Here is a 23723-nt window from a genome sequence, read left to right as displayed (position 1 = left end):
AGCCGGCACCCCGGGGTGGACAGCGTGGTCAGCGAAGGCCACCAACCCTGCCACGTGTCCCTCTTAGGCTCTGCGGTCCCTTCTGTCTTCCCCACGTGCCGCGTGTGTCCATGTGCATGTCTGAGCCTGGGGCTGTGCGTGAGTATGAACTTCCGTGCAGGGGAGGGGGCAGCGGGGCATGAGTGTTTCCAGCTTCTCATTCCTCCTCGGAACCTAGTTCGCTAGGCCTGTGTAGGAGAAGGGCCGTGGGCCATCGCACCCACTTGGCCATCCGGAGGGGCCTGCTGGAGATGGGTGGGCCAAAGTGTGAGGAGGGGGTCATACATGGGCCCCGAGACAGAGGACACGGGTCCTGGGCTCGTCCCCTGGTACGGGCTGTGTCGGGGGCACTGTGTGGGTAGCAGCCAAAACCTCCCAGGTGCACGTCGCCGGGCATCGCTAGACACCCCGCTGGCTCAGGGCCGTCCTGCCCACAAGGGGCGGGTCCGAGGGGCAAGCAGAGCTGCGTTCCTGGGGTGGGCAGTCCACTCCTCATGGGCGAAACGCCGAGTGCTGTCCCCGGAAGCCCGGAGGGGCCGTGAGATTAAACTGAGAGAGAGGTCACCTGTAGGCAGGGCAGTGTGTGTGTGACCGCCTTCTGGGCCCCTTTTCTGAGTCCTCCAAATCAGCGGGCATGAGCCACGGACCGCTGTAGCCACGAGACCATGCCTCAGCAGCAGAGGTGTGGGGACTGGGGCCAGGAGGGCCACCTCTGAGCCATGTCTGAGGGAGCCCACGGTCATCACTGCGTCCCGGTTTCCACGGGACCAGGCGGAGAGTGAGCAGAGGTGGGAAGGGCACACCCCTGAACCCTTTCCCACCTGGTGTTGGTTTTGGGAGACCGTCATGGGGGGTCAGTTCCAAGATTGCCCCCTGCTCTCCCCACTGGCATGGCTCTCACCACTGGGCAGGGACCCGATGTTAAGCGTGTTGCTTCATTCCCAACGCACACAGCAGGGAAAAGCAGGTGGCTCTGGTGAGCTCTCCCCCACGGCTGCCTGGCCCCTGCCGTCACAGGCCTGCCGACCCAGCCACCCCTTCCTTGGCTGCCATGGCCCCACGTGGCCACATCTGTCTTTAGGCCTCCAAGGGCCCCTGAGTGGCCGGTTTACTCATCCCTTGGGTCTTGGCCGGGAAATCTGACCCCGTGTCCCGAGAAAGCGCCTGAAGTCCTGAACGCTCACAGATCTTCCCCTCCGGCTCCCTCGGTGCCACCCTGGGGTGTGGCCCTGGTGCTCCCTCTACAGCTCAGTCCTGGGGACCCGGCACGTCCCCAGGTAGGTTGTGCTCTTTAGCCCTAGTTCGGGGGCCACTTCTGCGGGCTCAGAAGGTCCAGCGGGTCTGGGGAGTTAGATTCGGGACCCATTCACACAGGTGTCTGTGCCTGGGTCGTGGTCTGGGATCCCCTGGGGGCACTCGACCACCTTGTGTCCGGGTGCTGGACCACCGAACTCTCCGCTTTTCTGCTGCATGAGCTGTGTTTCTCTGAGCGTCTGGAGCCTCTCTGGCCCTCACACTCCTCTCCACTCATTGTCCGCTGGCCTCAGCTTTTCCTTTTCTGCAGGATGTCCTCACATCATAGTCACAACCACCCGGTGCCACCGTCCTTGCATTTGTCATTCCCCCGAGCACTTCACGTACCTCTCTGGCCGGCACACCCCCCACAGCTCGGGTGCGGTGACGGTCAGCCTCCTCGGTCCCTGCCGCCTGAGCACCTTCCCCGCCAGGCTGTAGGGGCCCCAACCAGAGAGGAAGCCGGATTGGGCCTGGGAGCCTTCAGATGGCCAAGCAGACCCAGCAATTTGGATTCTATCAGCCAACCAGGCCACTGGAGCAAAGACGGCCTGTTGGTGGAGCCCCCTGTCAGGAGAAAGGACTGGTCCCTTGAACCATTCCAGGGGTCAGTTAAGAGCAGATACGTTTCGTGGATGCTGGCGGGAAACTCAAGCAGAGGCAGAGGTCATCTCTCGGCACAGTGAGCGGCGTGAGCGCCACGTTCCCTCGTGCTTCTTGTCCCCGCACCCCACAGACACCCAGACCCAACTTACCACAAATGTAATCTCTATCACGTGAGTTCTCACTTAGGACTGGAAACCTTTCTCTATTAGATGAGTTACCATTCACAGAAAGCTGTTTCCTCTGTCACGTGAGTTATTTTTTGATTGGGATCCTTCCACTTCTACCACACGAGTTGTCAGTAATGGATCGCATTCTGTCTGTATGTCGTCATTTGTGACAGGGGTCCTCCTGCCCTGTCTCCTAAACATATCGGCACCTGGACTTACCACCTGCGGCGGGAAACCTTCGTGGCTGATCACATGAGCTGTCAGTCACCATCGCAAACCCTTCCCTTCTTCACTGCCATCTGAACTACTGTTTAAGACTGGAGAACTTTCCATGACCCTGGTTGTCATTTTTGAGTGGAATTCTTCCTTCCGTGTCTCCTAATTATCCTTTATGGCGAAACTCCGTTGCTTTTGGATTGGATTTAAGATTGGATTCTTTCTGTATCCCCTAAGTTATAGTTTATGACTGAAACCCACCCTAGTCTACCATTTTGAGTCACCATTTACGATGGAACATGTCCTTCCCTATCAACTTACTGAACATTTATTTCTGGAAACTTTTTTCTCTTTTCCTGAGGTGTTTTTGGCTGAATGTCCTCTCTCAGTATTACGTGAGTTATGATCCATGACTGGCTACTATCTGTCTTTACCACCTGGCTTATCCTTTACGATCAGACACCTTTTTTTCCTCCGTGATTTATCAGTTATGCCTGGAAATCCTCATTCTCTGTCACCTGAATACTGTTGTGTGTCTGCTGAATTTACAGTTCAGGTTGACAATGCACTTCTCCCCTACATGAGTTGTCACTTACGATGAAGTCCGTGTTTCTCCGCCACCTGAGCCATGACTAGCGCCTGGGCTCCTTCCTGTACCACTCGCGCATCATTTACAACTGGAAGCCTTTCCTTCCCTGTCATACGAGTTATCGCTTGTGACTGGCGGTCTTTCTTGTCACCACCTTGAGGCATACTTGATGACTGGAAGCCGGAGTTGCCTCTGCTGAGTTATTCCTTTGCACTAGAAGCCTTCCTCTGTCATCGGAATGATCGGTTATGACCAGAAACTTTCTCCATCACGGGACTTACCGCTTGAAACCTTTTGCTGTTGTGTGAATTACGGCTTATGACAGGAACATTTCAATACCTGTCGCCTGTGCTCTCATGTTTGACAGGAAGTCTTTCTGACTCCATCACCTCTGATCACTTACCTGCCACTTACCAGTGGTTTGTCCCTGGAAACCCTCACCGTCCGTTATCTGACTTCTAATCTGGGGCTGAAAGCCTTGAAGCTTTATCCCTGGGAACGTCTGTCTGTGTCACCTGAGTTATTTATGACTGAAATCATTCTTTCTCTATCAAAACTGGATGATCATTTTTGACCAGAACCTTCTCTCCCTGCTGGCTGAGCTACCATTCATCACTGGAACAGTATTATTCTATCACATGTGTTGTTGCTTATGAATGGAAACCATCTTTTTCTAACCCCCAAGCTGTCATTAATGACTAGGAACCTTTCTCTGTCCACCGATTTACCACTTACCACTGGAGCCTTTCCTGTCACCTGGGTCACAATGTATGACCAGAAAGTCCTTCTCTGTTACTTTCATTACCATTTGTAACCATGAACTATCCTTCTCGACCATCTGAGGTATTTCTGACTGGAAGTGTCCCTTCCTTATCTACCGAGTCACCACGTGCAACCAGCGATCTCTTTCGTCACCTACGTTTTCACACACATCAGGAATGGTCCCTTCCCTGTCACCTGACATGGCGTACGTGAAAGAAAGTACTCCTTCTGTGCCCCCTGACTTGTCACTGATGGTTGGAACCCTTCTTCTACGTCCTGAGTTCTGCTTTGTGGACACCTGTGTCCCAGAGCCTCGGTACTGCACACCTTGTTTTATTCTTAGTGGTTTTCTTCACTCGGCGGTGGTTTCCCGGGAAAGAGAGCGTGTGGGGTGGCATCTGTGAATCCGTGGGTCCTGACCTAGTCTCTGTTGCTGGTTTGAGGCACAGACTTGTCTCTCCCGCTTCACTTTTCTTGGCAGTCACCTGGGAAGATCGCCGTGAGCGTTTCTTCCCGTGGCGTTTCCCCGCCGGACTGGCGGAGGGCTGTGCAAGGAGATGGTGCTCAGTTGTGCCGCCGAGTCGGACTTGTTCCAGAGATTTCTTTAGTCTCCCCGAGACAGTATGGGAAAGGAGGTCTGCTTTCAACCGCTGGGGTTGGGATTAGCAATTGCTCTAAGGTAGTTTTGTTTTTTGTTCTTTTTGAGTTTTTCAGAAAATGAGGGCCATTTGCTGGCACTTGCCGAGGTGCCTACAGCTGGACGCCGCTGCTCCACTCGGCCCGGGTCCTGGGCACGTGTGACCCCTCGCTCTCCCTGTGCTGGCGGAGGGGTGGCGGGGAGACAAGCCCAGCAGCACCAGGACCCTGCTGCGGCGTCGCCGGCCGGTCCCCGAGAGACCGCGTAGGCCAGCAGCTCCTCGTCCACACGTAGGCTTGTGATCCTGACTCGGGGAGTCCTGGCGGCTGGGCTGACCCGTTCGCTCCCAGTTGCCCGGAGCCGCTAAGCAGCCCTGTCTGTGAAAGGCAAAACCAGGCTGCTGGCACCTGGAATGGAAATTAGGTGACGCCTTTACTTGGAACCGCCTGCAAAAGGCATGCTGGATTCGGTTCCCTGAGACGGGTGTTGGCTTTGCCCTTCGCCCGGCCGGGGGGCCACCGAGGCCCAGGGAGAGGACGCACCTGTGCTCGAAGAGGCAGCCTGTGCCGGTGCGCTGCCCCTGCTCTCTGGCCTTGGCTGCTGCACGCGACTCCACGACGAGGGTGAGGGACATCTGGAGGGGATGCCAGCCGTCGACCCCGCGGCCACCCACTCCCTCCCCCGCCCCCCTCCGGTGTGGCCACAGAGCCCGGGGAGCCGGGGACAGCATGGCCTCAGGCACAGAGCAGCCCTCACTGGCTCTCAGGTGGTGCTGCCGGTGTCCGCCTCTCCCCCACTTCTGTCCCTGCGGTGTCCCCTCCCCCGTGATTCCTTTCCCGGAGCTGGAGCCTCACTTCTCCCAGAGCTGGCCTGGTTTAGCCACCATGGTGAGTCTTTCAAACCGGATGTTATTTTATGTTGATTTGTGAATTTTAAAGACCTGTGCTTAAGCCAAGCACCTGCTTTGGGCTATCTTAATTTCTCCTGCCATCCTGACCCATGTAATTTATGCCCATGTCAGCAGAACCAGCTGTGTTTGGGGCTAGAAAGAGACTAAGATCAGCGACATCCTGAGTTAGCTCTGCGTGTGGAGTTTGAGCTTGCATTCGTTTCATCCGTGGGTGCTCGCTCTCGTCAAGGCCACCCCAATTTCATGTTTGCACATCACGCTTCCTCCCGGTGCCCAGGGAGCCGGACGACACAGACCCTTCCCCTGTGAGCACCTCCATCTATAGCTATGTTCACCTGTGATCTTACTCACCTGTGACCACGTCCACCTGTGATTGTCTTCACTTGTGAGCATGTTCACCTGTGATTGGGGAAGGAACACGTTCTTTGAGTGGCTACGACAAAGTGAGCTAAAGCCGAGCGCCTGGCAGGGCCTAGTTTTTTGTTTATTTTCGAGAGAGCGAGCGAGTAGGGGAGGGGCAGAGAGAGAGGGGGACAGAAGATCTGAAGCGGGCCCCGCACTGACAGCAGCGAGCCCGATGTGGGGCTTAAACTCACAAACAGAGAGATCGTGACCTGAGCTGAAGTGGGATGCTGAACCCCTGAGCCACCCAGGGCCCCAGGGCCTACTTTATCTTACCCTGGGCTTTGGGCACCTGCCGCTAACACCTTGGGTGTGGGACACGATGTAGGGGTGGGATCCTGCCCCACCCACTGGCCTATAACAGTTATATTTTCTGCTGACACATGACTTCTTTTATTTCCCTTTTGGAGAACAACTGGCAGTCTGGCTAGGTTTTATTTGGCCTAATTTTTGGAATGAAAGGGAGGGAGGACCTGTTGCTTAAGTGGGATGCACAGATGGGGAAACCATGCCCACATCTGATCGAAGAGACGGACTTTTAGCAGGAACAGTGGAGCACGACACCGGGTCCGGCCCTCTTTTTATTCCGAAATCAACCCAGAGTTGGTGTATTTTCCAGTTTCCTCTGCTGGGAAACCGGTGGCTGCACATTTATTTAGTGTGACAAGTAAGTATGGCACCCGCCACTTCAACCTCAGCGGGTGACGAGCTGTCGGTTGTGTGTGGGTAACGACCCTGTCTCGTCACCGTGAGAAATTGGAGTCGACGCCTGGTTTGCTCGGCACAAGCCCGTTAGTCGCCTAGAACCTTAGGCAGTCGGTGCTCCCAGACCCTCAGGGACAGACCAGGGGTCCTGGGATCTGTGCACATCCCGACGGTCCGGCCTAGTCTGACCCCCGTCTCACCCCCACCAGCCCGTCTGGCCCCCATCTGGCCCCTGTCTGACCCCTGTCCCTATCTGACCCCCACCTGGCCCCCACTTGATCCCTCAGCCCCCGTCTCACCCCGCCAGCCTCTGTATGGCCCCTATCTGGCGCCTGCTTAACCCCTGTCTGACCCCCACCAGCCCCCGGATTGCCCCTATCTGACCCCTGTCTGGTCTCCGTCGGACCCCTGTATGGCCCCATCTGGCCCCCCTCTGGCTGGTGCGGCGAGTCTCTGTTCCTGTGGCTCAGCCCAAATGCATCATCCAAACGAGGGGACAGTGGCCTCGAGGATGGTCACAATGGGATATTTCAGAAAGAACACCCTAACATGCCTGGGCTCCTTGCCGACCATGTCCTCTCTTTGTGTCCTTTTATTCCCCACACAAACCCCACTCACATACCTCCGTGTCATCTCCTGCTAGTGGGTGACAGACATGGAGTGACCCGGCGAGGGTCTCAGGCCAGTGTGGGGGCGCAGCCCACGGAGCGGGGCCTCTTTGCCCATGCCAGCCACCCTCGGGCCGCGACCCTCGAAACCTCCGGTTCCCGGCCAGCATTTCCAGTGTCCCTTGCGCTGAGGAGTTTTGAGCGACAACGGAAGGAGCGGCACCCTTTCCTGTCCCTCTCCGGGCAGACGTGTCTAAAACCGCCCCCGGAGGAGGTGTGCAGCCCTACTCCGTGTCCAAGTCCAGTGGCCGCTCCGCCTTCCACTTCCACACGTGTCCCTGTGTCTTTCCTCCCTTCGTCTCGGTGCCGTCCCCTGCCTCGAGTGCATTTCCGTGGGCTGGTCTGCGAGTTCTTTGTCTGTCCTTCCTGTTGCCCTGACTCCTCCTGCCGACTCTGAACTTGTCACCGCCTGCGCCCCCTCCCACCACGCGCTCTCAGACAGGGGCTCTGTGACCCCGAACGTGGGGCTCAGAGACCTGGCCGCCTGAGCACCCCTCCCGGTCATCTGGACCTCCTCGCTGGTCTGTGCCCTCAGACTTCAGGATGGTGGCCGCAGGCGGGGACAGTCTCGTCATTCTGTAATTCTGGAAACTCTGAACTTGTTTTCCATTTGCTGGTCTGCTCTGTCCCACGGCCCCAGGTGTGGGCGCCGACTCGCCCCCACACACCCCCACGGCTGTGAGTGCTCCCCTGGGCCCCCGTCCCTCCCAGGCGCCGCCTCCACGGCCTCCAGGTGCCCCTGGCCCGCGTCGCACTCTGTACTCCAGCCCCCGTGTGTTTTGTTTTCTCCCGATGTGTCCCACTCGTTCTCCGTAGCCACTCTCCCTCGTCTCGGAGCTTGGTTACTGTCCTCCTCACGCGCTTAATCGTCAGCTTGGAGGCTCCCCTCGGACAAGCGCTCCAGCGGCCGCTTGGGGGTGACGCCTCCTGGAGTCCAGACACTTTTGCCTTTTGCTCGAAGTCTCCGTGTGTTCAGGGTCATTCGCCTGCTTAGGGTTTCCTCTGCTGCTGGTGCTGAGGTCATGACGCCTCCATCTATCCATCACCAAGGTGCCCCTCAGGGATTTGAGGCCAGAAAGTGGTCGGGGGGCGGGGGAGGGAGGACAGCACGGCTGGTGGCTGAGGCAGGGGTCATCTGAGGACGTGGGCCACGTAGCCTCATCGGCCCGCAGGGAAGTGGGGTGGGCCCGGTCCCGCCCGAGCGCCCCAGGCCACCGGCAAGACCGCTCGCCTGCAAGGCGGCATCGGGGCCCAGACGTTAAGCATTAAGCCACTTGGCCCCAGGCCTGCTTCCACATGGGGCTGTCAGGGCGGGTGTGACTGTGTCTGGCGGCCCGTGATTCAGTGATTCATCGCAGGGAGAGACCGGGCAGACCGACTGGGAGCTTTAAGTCAAGTGCAACCACAGGGAGCGCCTCCGGTGGCACTCCAGCGCTCTCCTGTGCGGTGGGGAGGATGCCTGCGGGGGGGAGGGGCCTGAAGGGGGAGCGGGGGGGCGGGGGGGGGGGCGGAGGGCACCTGAGGGGGGAGCGGGGGTAAGGGGCCAGTGCACGCACCCACCTCGCCTACTTAGCACCAGTGCTCGCTTGGGGAGACACGCTGTTTGGAGGCCGTAAGCACAGCAGACACAGACCCGACCGGGAGCGCGTGCACCTGAGCGCGCCTCCGCATGACCCTCGACGTGACCTTGCTCTGTCCACGTATCGTGGAGATTGTTTTAATGGAAATGGTTCCTGCGTCAATTGTATGGTCTTACATACAATTGAACCTCTGAACCAAGGCTGCAAGAGGGCCCTTCAGACTAGACGCCCTCCACCTCCTCGGAGGCTCGCACACGGACGTGGACATGGACAGACACACAGACAGATACAGGCACGGACAGACGCACATAGAAACAGAGACATGGACAGACTGACGGACACACACGAACAGACACAGGCCTACTGCCATGTCTCCCCAGGCTCCTCTGGTCGTGGTTTCCCGACCCCGTTGTCCTCAAGGAGGGCTCTGGGACGTGTGCGAGGTCCCTCCGGGAAGGCCTGGAGCCACAGGCTCGGGAGGTGAGCGGGGATCCCCATCCTGGCTTCTGGAGGGAAGCTGGCATGTTCGTCCGACGGCTGCTCACGCGTCCTCCCCACCTCCCGTTCTCCAGCTGGAGTAGGATTTGCTGAGGTGTCTGTCTGGGGGAGTTCGTTCTGCTGGTGGTGCCCCGCGCTTCCTGGTTTGTGGTTTGAGTCTCATTAACTCTGGAAGATTCCAGGCACTTTCACGGCAAATGGGTCCTCTCCCTTCTTCCCTCCTCCTCCTGGAATTCTTAGCTGCGCGTGTGTGGGTCCATGGTGTCCTGGGGCTTCCCTGCTCCAGGCGACCGATTTCGCCTACTTTTCCCACCGGAGCCCCTCACACGCTCATCACTGGTATTTTAGATCCCAGGCCCCAGGGGCACCCGGGTGGCTCCATTGGATCAATGTCCGGCTCTTGATTTGGGCTCGGGTCACGATCTCACGGTTCGTGGGATGGATCCCCGAGTAGGGCTCTGCACTGACAGATCGGAACCTGCTTGGGATTCTCTCTCTCTCCCTCTCTCTGCCAAACTGTTAAAAAATGAAAGTAATAAAAAGTAAATCCCAGTCCCCAAATTCTAAAATCCCTGCTGTGTGTCGTAGAGTCTTGTCTGGTGGTGGCGTTTCCCAGATGGCAGTGTGTCTTGTGGCTCACGTTGAAAGCCGGACACTTGTGCGGGGTGAGTGGCACCGAGCGAGGAAGGCCTTTCTGATGGGCTTTGTGTTCTTTCGGCCAGAGACAGGCTGCGCTTGCCGGTGGCCTCGGCACAGGGCTCAGAGGCCGTGTCGTCTCCCCTTCTGGCTCTGGGCGTCCCTGAACACCCTCCCTCGGCAGCATCTGTGACCTTTCCTCCAGGGCACAGCGTCCCACACTCAGCCCAGGCCTGCCCCGATGGGGACCAGTCACCGTGGGGACCGAGCCCTCCTCTCAGGGGGGGGTGTTTGCATCCTCACCCGGAGAACCTGGTGTGGTTCCTGGAGGCAAAACCGTGAAGATGTGGAGTCTGTCCTTGCTCAGCCTTCGTCAACTCGTGAAAATGACCGTTAGGTGTTTCTACCCGTTTCTGGGTGCCAGTGACCCTCTGTCTCCGTAGACTCAAAGTGGCTGTTTCCCTGTGACCTCAGTCCTCTGGTGTGGACGAGGACAGTGTGAGGGCCATCCTTCTCACAGGGTCCAGGACGCGGGACCCCCACCACCACCCCTGTCTGGGGAGAAGCTGGGGTGGTTCTGCCGTTACCTGGGGGCCAGAGACTTTGCTCCCAAAGGACAGGCTGGTCCTACCTTCTGTGCCCGCCCTATCCTGTGGTGACCCTTCTACCTCCTGTCCCCCTCACGGCTTCCCCTCCAACTGCAGGTGGGGCTGGAGGGCACACGGGTTTTCAGGCACGTCAGGAGCTCGGCCCCCAGGAGACGTGCAGGGACCCGAGGTGTCCTTCCCTCTCCCAATACCCCCCTGCCCCTGGACCCCACACATCCTGCAACCCAGGGCCATATAGGACAGACGTGGGCTGACTCGGGCAAGGCAGCACCTGACTGTGACATGGCAAGTCTGGGCCTGGGTGTCCAGCTGGTGGCCGCCAACCGCCGGGCCTGCGGGGCCCCTGAAACCTGCCCTCCGCAGACATGTGGAAGGACACAGCGCAGGGCAAGGGACGCAGAGCATCTTGGCAACAACTTTACATTTCGGTTACATTTTGGCCAAAATTATATTTGGGGTACGTTGGCTTAAATGACATATTATTAAAGTTAATGACATCTGTTTCTTTTTGGGCTTTTATTTATTTTTATGTTTATTTTTGAGAGAAAGAGAGGGAGACAGAGCGCCAGCAGGGGAGGGGCAGAGAGAGAGAGGGAGACACAGAATGAGAAGCAGGCTCCAGGCTCTGACCTGTCAGCACAGAGCCCGATGTGGGTCTTGAACTCCTGGACCATGAGATCATGACCTGAGCTGAAGTCGGATGCTCAACCGAGCCACCCAGGCGCTCGTTTTTGTTTTTGTTTTTGTTTTAATGTGACTATTGGAAAATCTAGTTTTATATATGTCTTGCAGTGCATTCTCTTGGATGGGCTAGTCCTGACAGGACCATCTGGGTGATGAATCCTTGTGCCTTTGATTTATGAATAAAGTTTTTGGAGGAAGATAGTGCGAAGGACTTTGCTAATTTTGTGGTCCTGCCTGGAAAGGCTCATGGTACCAGTTCACTAAATTATAAACATTACAGTCTTAGGTAAGAAGTTGCACATGGAGGCAACCTTGGCCCACAGGTGGACGGACACGCGCACACACGTCCAGGTGCAGGCAGAGAAGCAGAGGGTCCACACTGCGGAGACACAGTGAGGCCTCCCCGAGAGCTGACCCCGTGGCCAGGGGCGGCCCCCAAGCCCTGCACGCCACCTGCGGTGGGTGGGGGAGAAGGCCCACGGCCCCACTAGGGGGTCCCCTCCCAAGGCTCTAGGAAGATGGACACTGGACAGGCTGTCAGCCCTGGAGGCCCTGAGGGCCGCCCTTGCGGGACACCCTGTTGGGTGAAGGCTGGCAGGTCCTGGAGAGCAGCGCGCCCGTCTTGCTGGCTCACGGGTTTGTGTTCGTGGGTTCGCACATGGTGCTGCAGACCCGGGCATCAAAAAGCATACTTTTTGGGGCACCTGGGTGGCTCAGTCGGCTAAGCGTCCAACCCTTGATATCAGTTCAGGTCACGATCCCATGGTTGTGAGATCGAGCCCCACGTTGGGCTCTGTGCTGACGGCACGGAGCCTGCTTGGGGTTCTGTCTCTCCCTCTGCCCCTCCCCTGCCGTGTGCGCTTGTGCTCGCTCTCCCCCCCCCACACACACACACACTCTCTCTCTCTCTCTCTCTCTCAAAATAAATAAACTTAAAAAAAAGAAAGAAACACTCTTGTGCAAGGAACAGAGGCCCACCTCTCCAGAGTACGTCTAAGACAGAAACACCAACCACACAGCAAACGGACTCAAACTAACCTGCTCCTGACGGTTAGCTGGATCCATGGAGTGAGGGGAGCAGGCAGGCCAGACCCCCAGACCGGTGCCCCTCGCAGAGAGGAGAGGCTGACCGCACTCCCTCCTGGACTCGTACAGCTGCTCAGGGCCAGGCCCTGGCGGAGCTACCTGCGCTGCGGGGGGCTGGGGGGGGGGGGGCGGTCGCAGACAGCAGTGAGCACAGCCACCAGCCACCGTCCATCCGGAGGCGGCTTGGCGTGGTGTGCCACGGGCCCTAGTGGGGGCTGCCCTGCCGGCTGCCTGGGAGGGTGCCGGCGGCTGGGGCCTCCGCCGGGTGGCTCCGGGGGCTGGAGGGGTGCAGGCCTGGCTGCGCGAGGCCGTGCTGGGGTGCGGTGGGGGCAGGGCAGGCCGCCGCGTAGACACGGGTGGAGGGAGGAGCACGTGGGCTGGCGTGTTTGTTCCCTCTGTCCTGACGACGCGCGGCCTTAGCCCGTCGGAGGGCTCGGGCCTTAGGGACCGCGATGAGCCCAGCCCCGCGGTGCAGGGGGGGGATGGGAGAGCGCCCGGACCCCTGGCCCGGCCCCACCCAGCGAGTGGTCCACTGCCTGCTCCCCAGGAGCACCCGAGGCCCCGGCCCGCTGGGGTGCCCACCACCCTAAGATCCACCTCCCCGCGACTTGCCCCACAGAGAAGGGGACGCTCCGATCAACAAGGAAGTAGCCCCATCTCTCCACGGTCGACCGGGGGCCGGTGACACACGCAGGCTGCAGAGGCCGGCCGAGGGTATCAGGAGGTAAAGGGTACAGTTCTCACAACCCGCGCTGGGTCTCTCCACTGGGGGCGCTGGGAGCAAGGGCGGCTCCGGACTCCGGCCTCCGAGGGCCCTGCGGGCAGCCCGTGTGTAGTCAGAGGGGCAGGAATGGAGTCTGGGGACGGTGCATTACTCTTCCCGAGGACGGGCCTAACTGAGAAGGAAGAGAAACGGTTTTCTGGGGCCACGGGTCCGGTTCCGCACTTGTGGGTACGCACCGCAGGGAGGTGACTTCACTACAGGAGGCGGAAGCCACGCTGGTCCACGCGAGGCTCTGCTGGTTCTTCAGGGTCTGGAAGAAAGTGCCCCGGCAGCTCGAGGGGCAGCTCCCGCCGAGGCTCGGTCTGGTCCGCTCCTCCCTCTCCCTCTGACGATACCGCCGTTCGTACCACGACCCCGAGCGAGAAGTCGCTTGGTCTTTGCTGACTTCGGTCTCCGTAGGGAGTGACACTGCCTGTGTCCTGACTTGCTCCTGGGGGCCGTCGTTACCGATGAGGCTGAACGGCGTGTGCTCCCGGGCCCTTGGTGTTTTCCTCATTGACGGCTCGGCGTCCTTGACGTCATCTGAACGTGAGCGCTTCGTCCCGGCCCCGCGTCTGGTCTCTGCAGCCTGCGTGTGTCTCGATGCGTGCGCGTTCTTCAGTTCACGGCTGCTCAATGTACCAGCCTCTGCCTTGACGCCTTCTGCCTTTTCTGGCTTGTTTCAGAAAGCCCTGCTCCCCTAGGGACCTACGTGCTTGCTCCTGTACGTCTTCTACCCAGCATTTCTGCCCGGACGCGAGACTCTTTTCTTAAGCCACGGCTGATTTTCCCGAGACGTCCACCGAGAAGGCCCTCTGCGTGTCGGATCACGCGTCTGGCCTCGCTCCCCGCCCGCCCCTCGTCGGCCGGTCTGTCCTGCACCAGCACCTCCGTCTCGGCTCCGACGGGGACCGCTCCCCACCCGCTCCGTCTGGCTGTCCTGTGCCGCGAGCGTCCCCGCGAATTTGCAGCAGCTTGCCGCGTCCTGCAACAAAACCGGGCGGGCGCTGACTGGTCCTCGCGGGCACCGTCTTCGCCAGCCGCCCAGGCTCACGCTCCGTCAGCGCGGTGGTGCCGAGAAGCTAGAGCCTTATCGGCGTCTCCGCGAAGTTCGCATCTGTTGTTAGATTTGTACAGGTTTTCATGTGTTTGTTCTGGGACACAGAGATGCAGCCGATTCTGGATGTCGTATTTGCATCCAACAGACTTGCTACATGCTATTTCCTCTGCTAACACGTGTGCACAATGCTTCCGGGTTTCCACGTTATCCTTTATGTCTTGTCTTTATTATTGATTCTTTATCCTGTTCATTTTCCCCTAATTTCTATGATTATACCATGTGTGAACAATCTGCTTTTCCTTTTTCCTTCCACTCCTTATCTCTCCATCTCCCTCTGTCTCTGTCTCTATGTATCTCTGTGTCTCTGTCACTGTCTCTGTTTCTATCTCCTATCTCTGTCCCTCTGTCTCTTGGTCTCTGTCTCTGTCTCTGAGTCTCTATCTCTGTCTGTCTCTCAGTCTCTGTCTCTGCTTCTCTGTCTCTGCCTCTCTGTCTCTGTCTCTCTATCTGTCTCTGTCTATCTCTGTATCTCTCGGTCTGTTTCCGCCTCTGTCTCTGTCTGTCTCTATCTATCTCTGTCTGTCTCTGCCTCTCTGTCTCTGTCTCTGTCTGGCTCTCAGTCTCTGTCTATCTCTGTCTGTATCTCTCGGTCTCTGTTTCTGCCTCTGTCTTTGTCTGTCTCTATCTGTCTCTGTCTGTCTCTGCCTCTCTGTCTCTGTCTCTCAGTCTCTGTCTATCTCTGTCTGTATCTCTCAGTCTCTGTTTCTGCCTCTGTCTCTGTCTCTATCTATCTGTCTGTCTCTGCCTCTCTGTCTCTGTCTCTCAGTCTCTGTCTCTGCTTCTCTGTCTCTGCCTCTCTGTCTCTGTCTCTCTGTCTCTGTCTATCTCTGTATCTCTCGGTCTCTGTTTCCGCCTCTGTCTCTGTCTGTCTCTATCTGTCTCTGTCTGTCTCTGCCTCTCTGTCTCTGTCTGTCTCTCAGTCTCCGTCTGTCTCTGTCTCTCTCAGGAACAACAGGACAGCGGCTACTCCGCACCGAGAAGATGTTCTGGAAGGCATGCTTACCATTCCTGTCTCACGGGGAATGTCGTCTGTTTTACTGTTTGGGATTATATTTGCTGAGGGTTTTTTGAGCAAACTGCTTGTTCAGTCAAGGAAATGCCTTTCTATTCTTGGTCTGCTGAGAATTTTTTCACGGATGAACACTGAATGTTCTCAGATGTTTTTCTATACAGCGATCACATGATTTTTCTTCTTTGCTTCATCAGCGTAGGCTCCAGGAAATTGGAATCGTGTGTCTCTTCGTGGCTGCACACCCACTGCTCAGCACAGGGTGCTGGGTCCCCTGTGTGCCCGGCCTCCCCCTCTGGACAGCGGGTCCACCCCGGAGACCCGGGCCTCTGGGAGGGTCGGGGGCCCAGGCTGGAGGCGGCGCCGGGACCGGTGGGCAGCAGGAGCCCCTGGGTGGCCAAGCAGACCGTCTTTTGCCTCGGCTCTGCTGCCCTGGACGTGTCCCAGAGGATGCCTTCGCTGGGGTCTCAGACCTGAGCGGCAGCCTTCAGAGACCCCTCCTCCGGCACAAGGCCTTTGGACTTGCCCATGAAGCCCCAGGGTCCTCGAGGCAACCCCACCCCAGTCCCACAGCGGCTGAGCCCCAGTCCACGAGGGCCGAGTCTCTGTGCAGAGGACACGGGAGGGCAGGTGCCCGGGGGGAGACGCATCTAGGTGGGGCGGGCGGCTTCGCTCTGGGTCTCAGCGAGCCACACACGTGGCTTGCGCCCCACGGGCACCCCCAGGCCCGGCCCCACTCGGGTCCTCTCCACACGCCGGCCCCTCATGAGGAATCACACGTTCCTGAGACTCCTGCAAAGCAAGCAAGGCCCAGTGCAGACACTCCTGGGATGCTCGACGGTGGCTGGGCCAGGAGGGCCACAGGGCTGCCCGGGAACCCCTCTCTCCATGGTTTTGTACTCGAAACACCTGAAAAAAGGGTGGGAATCCCCTGATGACCTTGGCACCTGCACAATGACACGGGCACCCGCGGATCCCACAGCAGCGTGGGTGGCCGTCCCCGGGCCGGAGCCGGGACCTGGCCTTGCGGTCAGTGGGGGAACCGGGCTCAGGCTCCGCCCCATCCTCCATGGCTGTGCGGTGGCACCGAGGCCTCCTGGGCCCGCCCGCGGCCGCGGCACCCAGGCTCCACGTCACCGTCAGGACCCCGTGGGACCGCCTGGCTGCAGGGTGACGTGGGCCATCCTGGTGTCTCCCCTGCGTCTGCCCGCCCCTGTCACCTTGAGCAGCCGCCTGGCCAGCATCCACACCACCCTCCGGCCACTTCGTTTTGGGGATTCTGGGCTTCGGGCCTCGGCAGCTCTCGGCAGAAGATGTCAGTTCTGGCCGAGGTGTGAGGGCGACTCTGAAGGAAGCCGTGTCCCCTTCAGGGGCCCTGGGGGCTCGCTCCACCCGCGGGGTCCCCATCCCGCATCTGATGAGGCCCCAGGGCAGGTAGCGGCACCGACTACCCAGCAGCGTCCACGACGTCGCCACGGGGTTCGGCCTCGGCGCCCGCGGGCAGGGACACCGGCCGGCAGCCCCCGTGCCCCGTGGACACACAGCCCTGCACTTTGGCGGCGGCACTCACCTGTGCTTTCCTCGATTTCACGGTCCTGCCCACACTGGAAGGCGGAGGGCAGGAAGGTTGCTTAGGGCGCTGGCCTGTCTCCTGCAGCTGCTGTACCAAAACAGAGACGCGTCGTCTCGCTTGTGAGGCCAGAGGGCAGACCTGGGGTTGCTGGTGGAATCGTTGCTGGTCCGGCCCCGCCGACCCCCTTCCCGGGGCTCTGGAGGAGGCCCCTCGCCGCTTCCCCCGCTGCGGGGGCTCCCGTCTCTGTAAGGCCCCTCGGGACGGCATTCGGGGCCCATCCCAGCCACGCATGAGCTTCTCGCCTCAACCTTAACCTGTCACAGCTCGAAGACCTCTTCTCTGCCATCTGAGGCCACATTTGCGAGGCCCGGGGGTGAGAACCTGACATCTTTGGGGGGCGGTATCAGCCCACACGCCCAAGTGCCTGGAGCCACGTGTGGCGCAGAGCCCGCAGGCAGTCGGTGCTCTGTGAAGGGATGGATGAGCGAGGCCGCCCCTCCTGTTTCCGCGGAACCCGCGGCCCAGAGTTCCCGCCACTGCAGGAAAGCAGAGGCCACCCAGCAGGAGTTGGGGCAACGAGAGCACGGGGGGTGCAGGGGTGTGTGTGTGTGTGAGGCCCAGGGTGAAGGTGCCCGTGGAGGGGGCGCGGCCTCTCGGCCTGCATGAGGTGGGGGGCTCCTCCGTGCAGTGATGTGGATGGGACTGCCCGGGGTGGAGACGCATTCGGGAGGTGGGACGGGCCAGCAAAGGTTCCACATGGGGCACTGTCCGCGCTTCCTGGAGCATGTGGGCACAGGAAGGCCGGGTGGGGGGCGGGGGCGGTGGTGAGCGTCTCCTGGGAGGGGTCTCAGGGCCGGGGGCGCCGGATGCCCCGTGCCAAGCTGTTCCCCTCCTGAGCCTCCTGGTCGGGAGGACGGATCCCCGGGGCCCCAACGTGAAGCAGAGGGGAGGTCGGCAGCCCCGCCTGGCTCAGAGGGCCTCTCGCAGGTCTGCTAGAAAAGCTGCGGGTACCCGGCCACAGGCAAGGACACAGGGGTGCATGGCCGGCATGTACCTCATCTGTCCCCAAGTTTGGACCCGTACGGGGAGCAGCCGGGGTGCATCTCGTCTGGTCTGTACGATGATGACTGACAAGGGGCTGTAAGGGTCAGGGCCTTTCAACAGGGTGAGTGGGACCCCCTTCAACCCACGACTGGTTTTGGGGGGCCCCTCCCCACCTGACATGATGCCCTGGCTCTGGCCTCTTGCCCTCAGCACTGGGGGCTCTCCCGCAGGTCATGCTCCACCGCCTTCCCTCCCGCATTGTTAAGGTAGCTGTCTGCAGGTGGACCAAGGGGGATCCAAACGGTGGCTGTAAGGTGACCGGCAGCACCTGCCCCTGCACGCAGGTCCCCTCTCGGCCCCTTCTGAGTCCCCTCAGATGCCGACACATGCAGAGCAGGCCTCTCCCACCTCGCCCGGCCACGGGCGTTCCACATAAGCGGATCAACGGGGCCCTGTCTCTCTCTCTCTCCCCAAGGCCCAGTCTGCGGGCGCCCAGTGTGTGTGACCCCTGCCCATCCCTGCAGCCCATGCCCCACACCACCTCCTGCCCCACCCTCCTGACACTGCGGCTCACAGCCCTGTGATTCCCGAAGCAAACTGCTTCCGCTTTAGTGGCCAGAGGTCAAGTCCAGCAGAACGTGACTCGTATCCACAGGCAGATCATTTTGTCCACGCTGTGTTCGTATTCCTCTGTAAACTCTGAGAGGGCAACGAGCAGCCATAGCCTGCCTTCACCAGTGACTCAACCAGGTTTCATGGAGAAGGGAAGGTCAAGAGGTGATCCCACGAGCCTCTGCACCTGGCACTGAATAAAGCAGCTCTCGTGCAAACTTGGCCCAGTTCAGCCTGGTCGCAGCTGTGACGGCCACTTGAGTCTGCGGCTTCTGGTCCAGAGAGCGTAACTGGATTATGATTCCGACTTGCCTTCCTCCTCCACTGCCTACCAGACCTGGGTGGAGCTCTGGACCACAGGGGCCCAGCCTAGTGTGTGGGCCCTGAGAACACGCAGAGCACATAGGGAGTGAAGGCCCCTTGGCCTCCACTGAAGAGCTCTCTCTCTCTCTCTCTCTCTCTCTCTCTGAAATTCCCCAGATTCCACATGGGAGACAGGAAAGTGCACACAACAAGGCGGACGTGTGTGGACCCCGGGCGGAGCCTCAGGCAGGCCCAGGGCAGCGGAATCCATCTATGTGGTGCACTGACATGCTCGGCCTCCGGTACGGACAGCCCCTGCAGGTGCCACGGCCACGGGCCATGACTTGCACTCCTAGGAGACTGTGCCAACCCAAAGAGGAAGAAAAGCTCCCCAAACTCACCAGATGTTCTGTAATGTCAGGGAAGGAGTAGGGAGAGTAAATGCGTGGCACTTGGGGTCTCCAAGATGAATTGTATCACTGGAGCTCGGCTGTGGGTGGACAGGCAGGATCAAAAGTCCACTCCGGCACCCTTGATGACGGGTGAGTATGGGGACAAGGACGGGGAGGGGGATGGGGAGATGGGGCGAGGTATCAGCGTGTGGGCCTTTCCAGAAGACAGTGAAAGACGCAGACATGAGAGGAAGGCTGTGTGCAGCGAGGGTCCTCCGAGAGTGCTGGAGCCACAGGGAAGCTGAGGGAAGCCCCGCCTCCCCCGGGCCTGGGGGAGCACAGACCTGTCCACGCTTCCGTGTCAGACTTCTAGCCCCAGACCGTGTGAGAATGAATTCCTACTCAGTGTGTGGTCACCTGTCACAGCAGCCACAGGACACACTGCAGTTATAGCCACACTGTCAGGGGGGTGAGGAGGACCCCACGATCAGTGATGGGGAGGGGGGACATGGAAAGTTCCAGGTCTCTCAGCTGCTCCCCGAGGTTGGCGGTAGCCGCAGAGCCAGTCCGTGGGTCCCTGGGCTGCTGGCCCCGTGCCAACGGGGGAGGCCAGGACAAAGGTCCAGAGGCCACCTCTGTGGATTTGCAGGAGTCCCGAACAGACGCTGTCCCTGAGTCTCTGAGGCTGGGTGTGGCATTTTCCCAAAGAAAAGCCCCCAACGACGACTTCCTGGCAGCCGTGGGCTGGCAGCCCCAGGACAATTCCTCTGCTGTTCCCGTCTGCTCACGTCCCCCCTTCCTGGAGGGAATGTGGACGCGGGCCCTGTCCCGCTGCACAGCAGCGGTGGCTCTCTGGGACACCGCCACCCGCTCTGGACCCCACCCTGGCAGCGGGCTGGGGTCACGCGGGAGCTCCCTTGGCTCCTCGGCGAGTGCTGAGTGACGGTGTCTGTCTCCCGGGTGACCCTCCTCACTTTGGCTGCACGTCCCCAGATGGCTTTCTGGCCGTTGGCCGGTCCTTGGAGGAAGGCAGCCCCCGGCCCGCCTCCTGAGATGCAGAGTGTGGCTGGCCCAGCGGCTGCAGGATTTCCTGCCCACTCTCCCCCCAGTGTGTCCAGGTGCTGCTGGAGATGCCCAGAAATAAGGGAACCTGCAAGCCCCCGGGACCCAGGGTGCCCCCTGCCCCCCCCCCCCCCACCCCGCGTCCCATGCCCTCTCTGCCTCCGTGCCTCCTTGGCTGAGCCTCCCTCACCGCAGCGATGTGTCTGACCCCCTGGACGCCCGGCCGGAGACCCCGGCTGCCTGGGGTGGCTGCATCCATGCTCCCTGGCGACTCCGGGAGGCCCCCATCAGTGTCCTCTTCTGACCACGCTTTCCCGAGAGCACCGTGCGCTTGGTCTCTTCGGCCCTGGAGAGGCTGGGGGTCCTGGCTCCTTGCCTGTCACTGCGTCCTCTGGCGGGTCTTCCCCCCCCCCCCCCCCCCCCCCCGCCTCTTGCCGTCAGCAGAAACAGGGGAGCCTCCTCAGCCACATGCCCCGCCCACCAGTGACCTCTGTGACCTCCGCGGGCCTGGCGTCACCGGACTGGCCACCCCACCTACGGGAGCACCCCCACAGAATGCCTCTAACAGGATCCACGGCCGGCCCCTCAGAGTCCAAAATTCTAAGAACAGGAGTCAGGGGCACTTCCGGGATGGTCCACAGCTCCCGCCCACTGTTTGCCGAGGGCGTGGCCAGGGGGCCTTGTGCCATGGGGCCAGCGCTCCCATTCCCCTCTCTTGCTGCACGAGTCGCCCCGGACGAGCTCCCGGATCGGGAGCTGCTTGGCGGAGGGACTCCGCGTGAGCCTTTCCTGGGGCCGTGGCAGGCTGGGGGTCCGCAGTCGCCTGAGGCCGTGCTGGGGTCAGAAGGTGTGTGTCCGGGTCCTGCGGACGGCCTGCAGACCCCAGCGCCTAGGTCCGGGCGATCCCGCGGCGGGGGGCACCCAACGGGACCGCAGCGTCTCCGCAGCCCGAGCTCGGAAGTGACGGTCGAGGGCTTCCGCGTGTGTCCTTGGTTACACGGCCCAGCCCTGGTGGAAGGACCCGTCCAGGGTGTGAACACAGGACACCTGGCTGTGGGGCTGGCCACCTGCCCCCTGGCCCCGCGGGGCTCTTACACCCGGGCCCACCCTTCCCATCGGCTTACCCAGGCTAACAAACACAGAAGTGTGTGCCTTCACACAGGCTATGGCCGAAACAAATTTCTAAAATGTGATTGCATTGCTGACCTGGCAATTATATCTCAATGAAACTGGAAAGAAATAAGTAACTTTTAAAAAATAAAAGGAAATATGATTACATTGGCGAGGAATCAGACGAGGCAGGTGGGAAGCCGGGGGCCCGTCTGAGCCAGGCCTGCAGGGGTGTGGACAGCAGACCGCGTGCTGCCCCAAGCCCAGCCACCGTGGGGCCGCGGGCGGCCGGAAAGGCCCTGAAGGGCAGTGGGTCGCGGGTGCTCGCTGATGCCGTGTTATCTGTTGTTTCTGAACTGCCGCTTGGGTGTTCTCTGTGGGTTTTTCCCGGGCCCGGTTCCTCCGGGGGTGAGCGTGCTGCCCGCTTTCAGTCCCCTCAGCATCCCGGAGCCGGAGAAGAAAGGAAGGGAAGAGTGTCCAGGTGGGCCAGACGCCTTGGTCATCTTCTACTGACCCGCCCAGGACTCGGAGTCCACAGGGGGGCCGTGCTCGCCCTGCCGGCCGGCCCGCAGACCCCGTAGCCTACGCCGAGCCCGTGGCCGGGAAGAACAAGTCACGCCAGAGAGCAGAGGCCCAAGAGGAGTGCCCAGCGCCCACTGCCCTTCTGGACCTTTCCGTCTGGTCTTCGGCTTTTCCGCTGTCTGTTTCCAAGCCAGAAAGACCTGCCTGGCTCAGGTCCTCAAAACAAGGTGTTAGCGGGGGAGGAGGCAGCCCCTTTATCTCGGCCGGGCTCGGAAACCTCGCCTCCGACGTTGTCTCTGAAGACCCGGGAGCCCAGGCTGAGCTGTCGGGATGCAGGCTGCCTGCGGCACGGAGTCCACCCCACGGCGTTAGAGACCAGGATCGGGGCACAGGGTGTGCTCACTGCTGCCGGGGTGTCACTGAGCAAGAGAAATTTGAATAGCAAATTAGCTTGTAGTTTGTGCTAAAGAAGCGTTCACTGAATGAATGAATGAATGAATGAAAGAATGAGGAAGGAATGATTCTTCAGATCAGTCAACGATGGGTTTTGACTAGAAGAATTATTGCCTCTTCCAAGAAATAAAGGCGAGTCAATGAATATTTTACTTACATTGTCTTCCTTTCTCACGTCTCTCCTGGCAGTTGGAGGAAGACAACTAACACAGACGTTTCGACTTCTTAATTCTGTGGCTCCTTCTTGGCCGCGCCCCCCACCGCCAGCCCTGACACAAGGCCTCTCCTGTCAGCAGGGAGCCCCACCCCCGGCGGGGGGGGGGGGGTCTCAGTGATGCAGCGAACTTCTCAGCTGCACTCCTTTGCCTAAAACTAAGTGCCTGCACCTAGTGAAATCGGCCGATGCACGTGCCCGTCAGCGCAGGTGGGGCCAAGGGCACCGGCCGCAGGGTCCCCGGAGCAGGAATCGCGCCCGGAACGTGCTCTGTGGCTCCGCGTGTGCCAGCGTCTTAGCCTGGGATGACCCTCCCTCCTTCCTGATGCAGACTTTCACCGGTTTCTCTCCTCTTCAATAATTGCACTGTTTTGGTAGCATTTTGATTGTATTCGTAGCAACTTATGCCAAACTATCTTGGTAGAAGCTTTCACTCTTCTGTCAAGACACAGGCTGTCTGTGGCAGGCGTCCCTCCCAGCCCTGCCACACCAAGGGGCTCCGGCCGGAGTGCTCCTCCTGCGTCTGGTGCCGAGCCTTCCTGCTGCCTCTTCCCCTAGACTGAGCCCCAAGAGAGTGAGGCCCGAACGCTCAGAGCCAGCAAAGGGCCCAGCAGAAATGCTGAGCAAAACAGGGCAAAACCAAAAATACAGATTTTAAATGAATAGCTGAGCTTACGAGAAAGAAACAATAGACAGAAAAGTATCTGGAGGCGCCGGGTGCTTCAGTCGATTAAGTGTCCAACTCTTGATTTCAGCTCAGGTCATGATCTCACGGTTTGTGGGTTCAAGCCCTGTGGGTTCAAGCTCTCTCCTGAGCTCGGCTCGGGATTCTCTCTCTCTCTGCCCCTCCCCCACGTGTGCTCACTCCCCCTCCCTCTTTCTCTCAAAATAAATAAATAAACATTAAAAAAAAGTTTCTGTGTGACAAAATGAGAAGAGATGAGTGTAATATGAGTGAGTCTGCACCCGACACTTGGGTCTGTATTTGGGCCACTTCCGTCAAAAGTTCAGGGAAAACAAACAAACAAACAAACAGAAGTAAAACCGTGAGTCGCTGAGGTAGTGATGAGGAAAGGTTTACTGTGCCCACACACCAAACGGCTCGCAATCCGGGGACACGCCAGCCAGACCTGGAGTGAGGCCCGGGCCGTATGGTTCTGCAGCTGCTCGTACGGGAGGGGGCAGGGACGTGTATTCTCCACCGGGGCTGGAAACAATACTGGAATTTTCTTAAATGAACAGGTTAGTGGTTGCTTCATATGGGGGCACTATCTGATGCCCTTATGATTTTCAGAGACACAAGCGAGAGGTGACCCAGGCCAAGTTAGCCTGGCTTGTCTTGCAAAATAAGCTAAATTAAGCTTTGCCTGTGTCACAAATAGGTTCTGTCTGCTCTGGGAATTTTCAGGTCTGGTCTCCGTATGTGTTTGACTTGTAACATTTCTGGGATCCAGGAGCTA

The 23723-nt window shown here is 59.6% G+C and overlaps 1 protein-coding gene across 1 annotated transcript in view; it reads left to right on the top strand.

Annotated features, from left to right (window-relative positions):
• The window catches only part of TRIP13 (thyroid hormone receptor interactor 13), a 36778-nt gene extending 17734 nt beyond the window's left edge, over positions 1-19044 (top strand). Inside the window, exon 11 of the mRNA XM_042953791.1 lies at positions 18688-19044. Coding sequence (XP_042809725.1) covers positions 18688-18942 — 255 coding nt within the window. The 3' untranslated portion in view covers positions 18943-19044. The remainder of the gene's footprint in view (positions 1-18687) is intronic.
• Positions 19045-23723: the final 4679 nt, after the last annotated feature.

This window comes from Panthera leo, chromosome A1 (genome assembly GCF_018350215.1).
Source record: "Panthera leo isolate Ple1 chromosome A1, P.leo_Ple1_pat1.1, whole genome shotgun sequence".
NCBI lineage: Eukaryota > Metazoa > Chordata > Mammalia > Carnivora > Felidae > Panthera > Panthera leo.
This window is presented reverse-complemented; position numbering and strand designations above follow the sequence as displayed.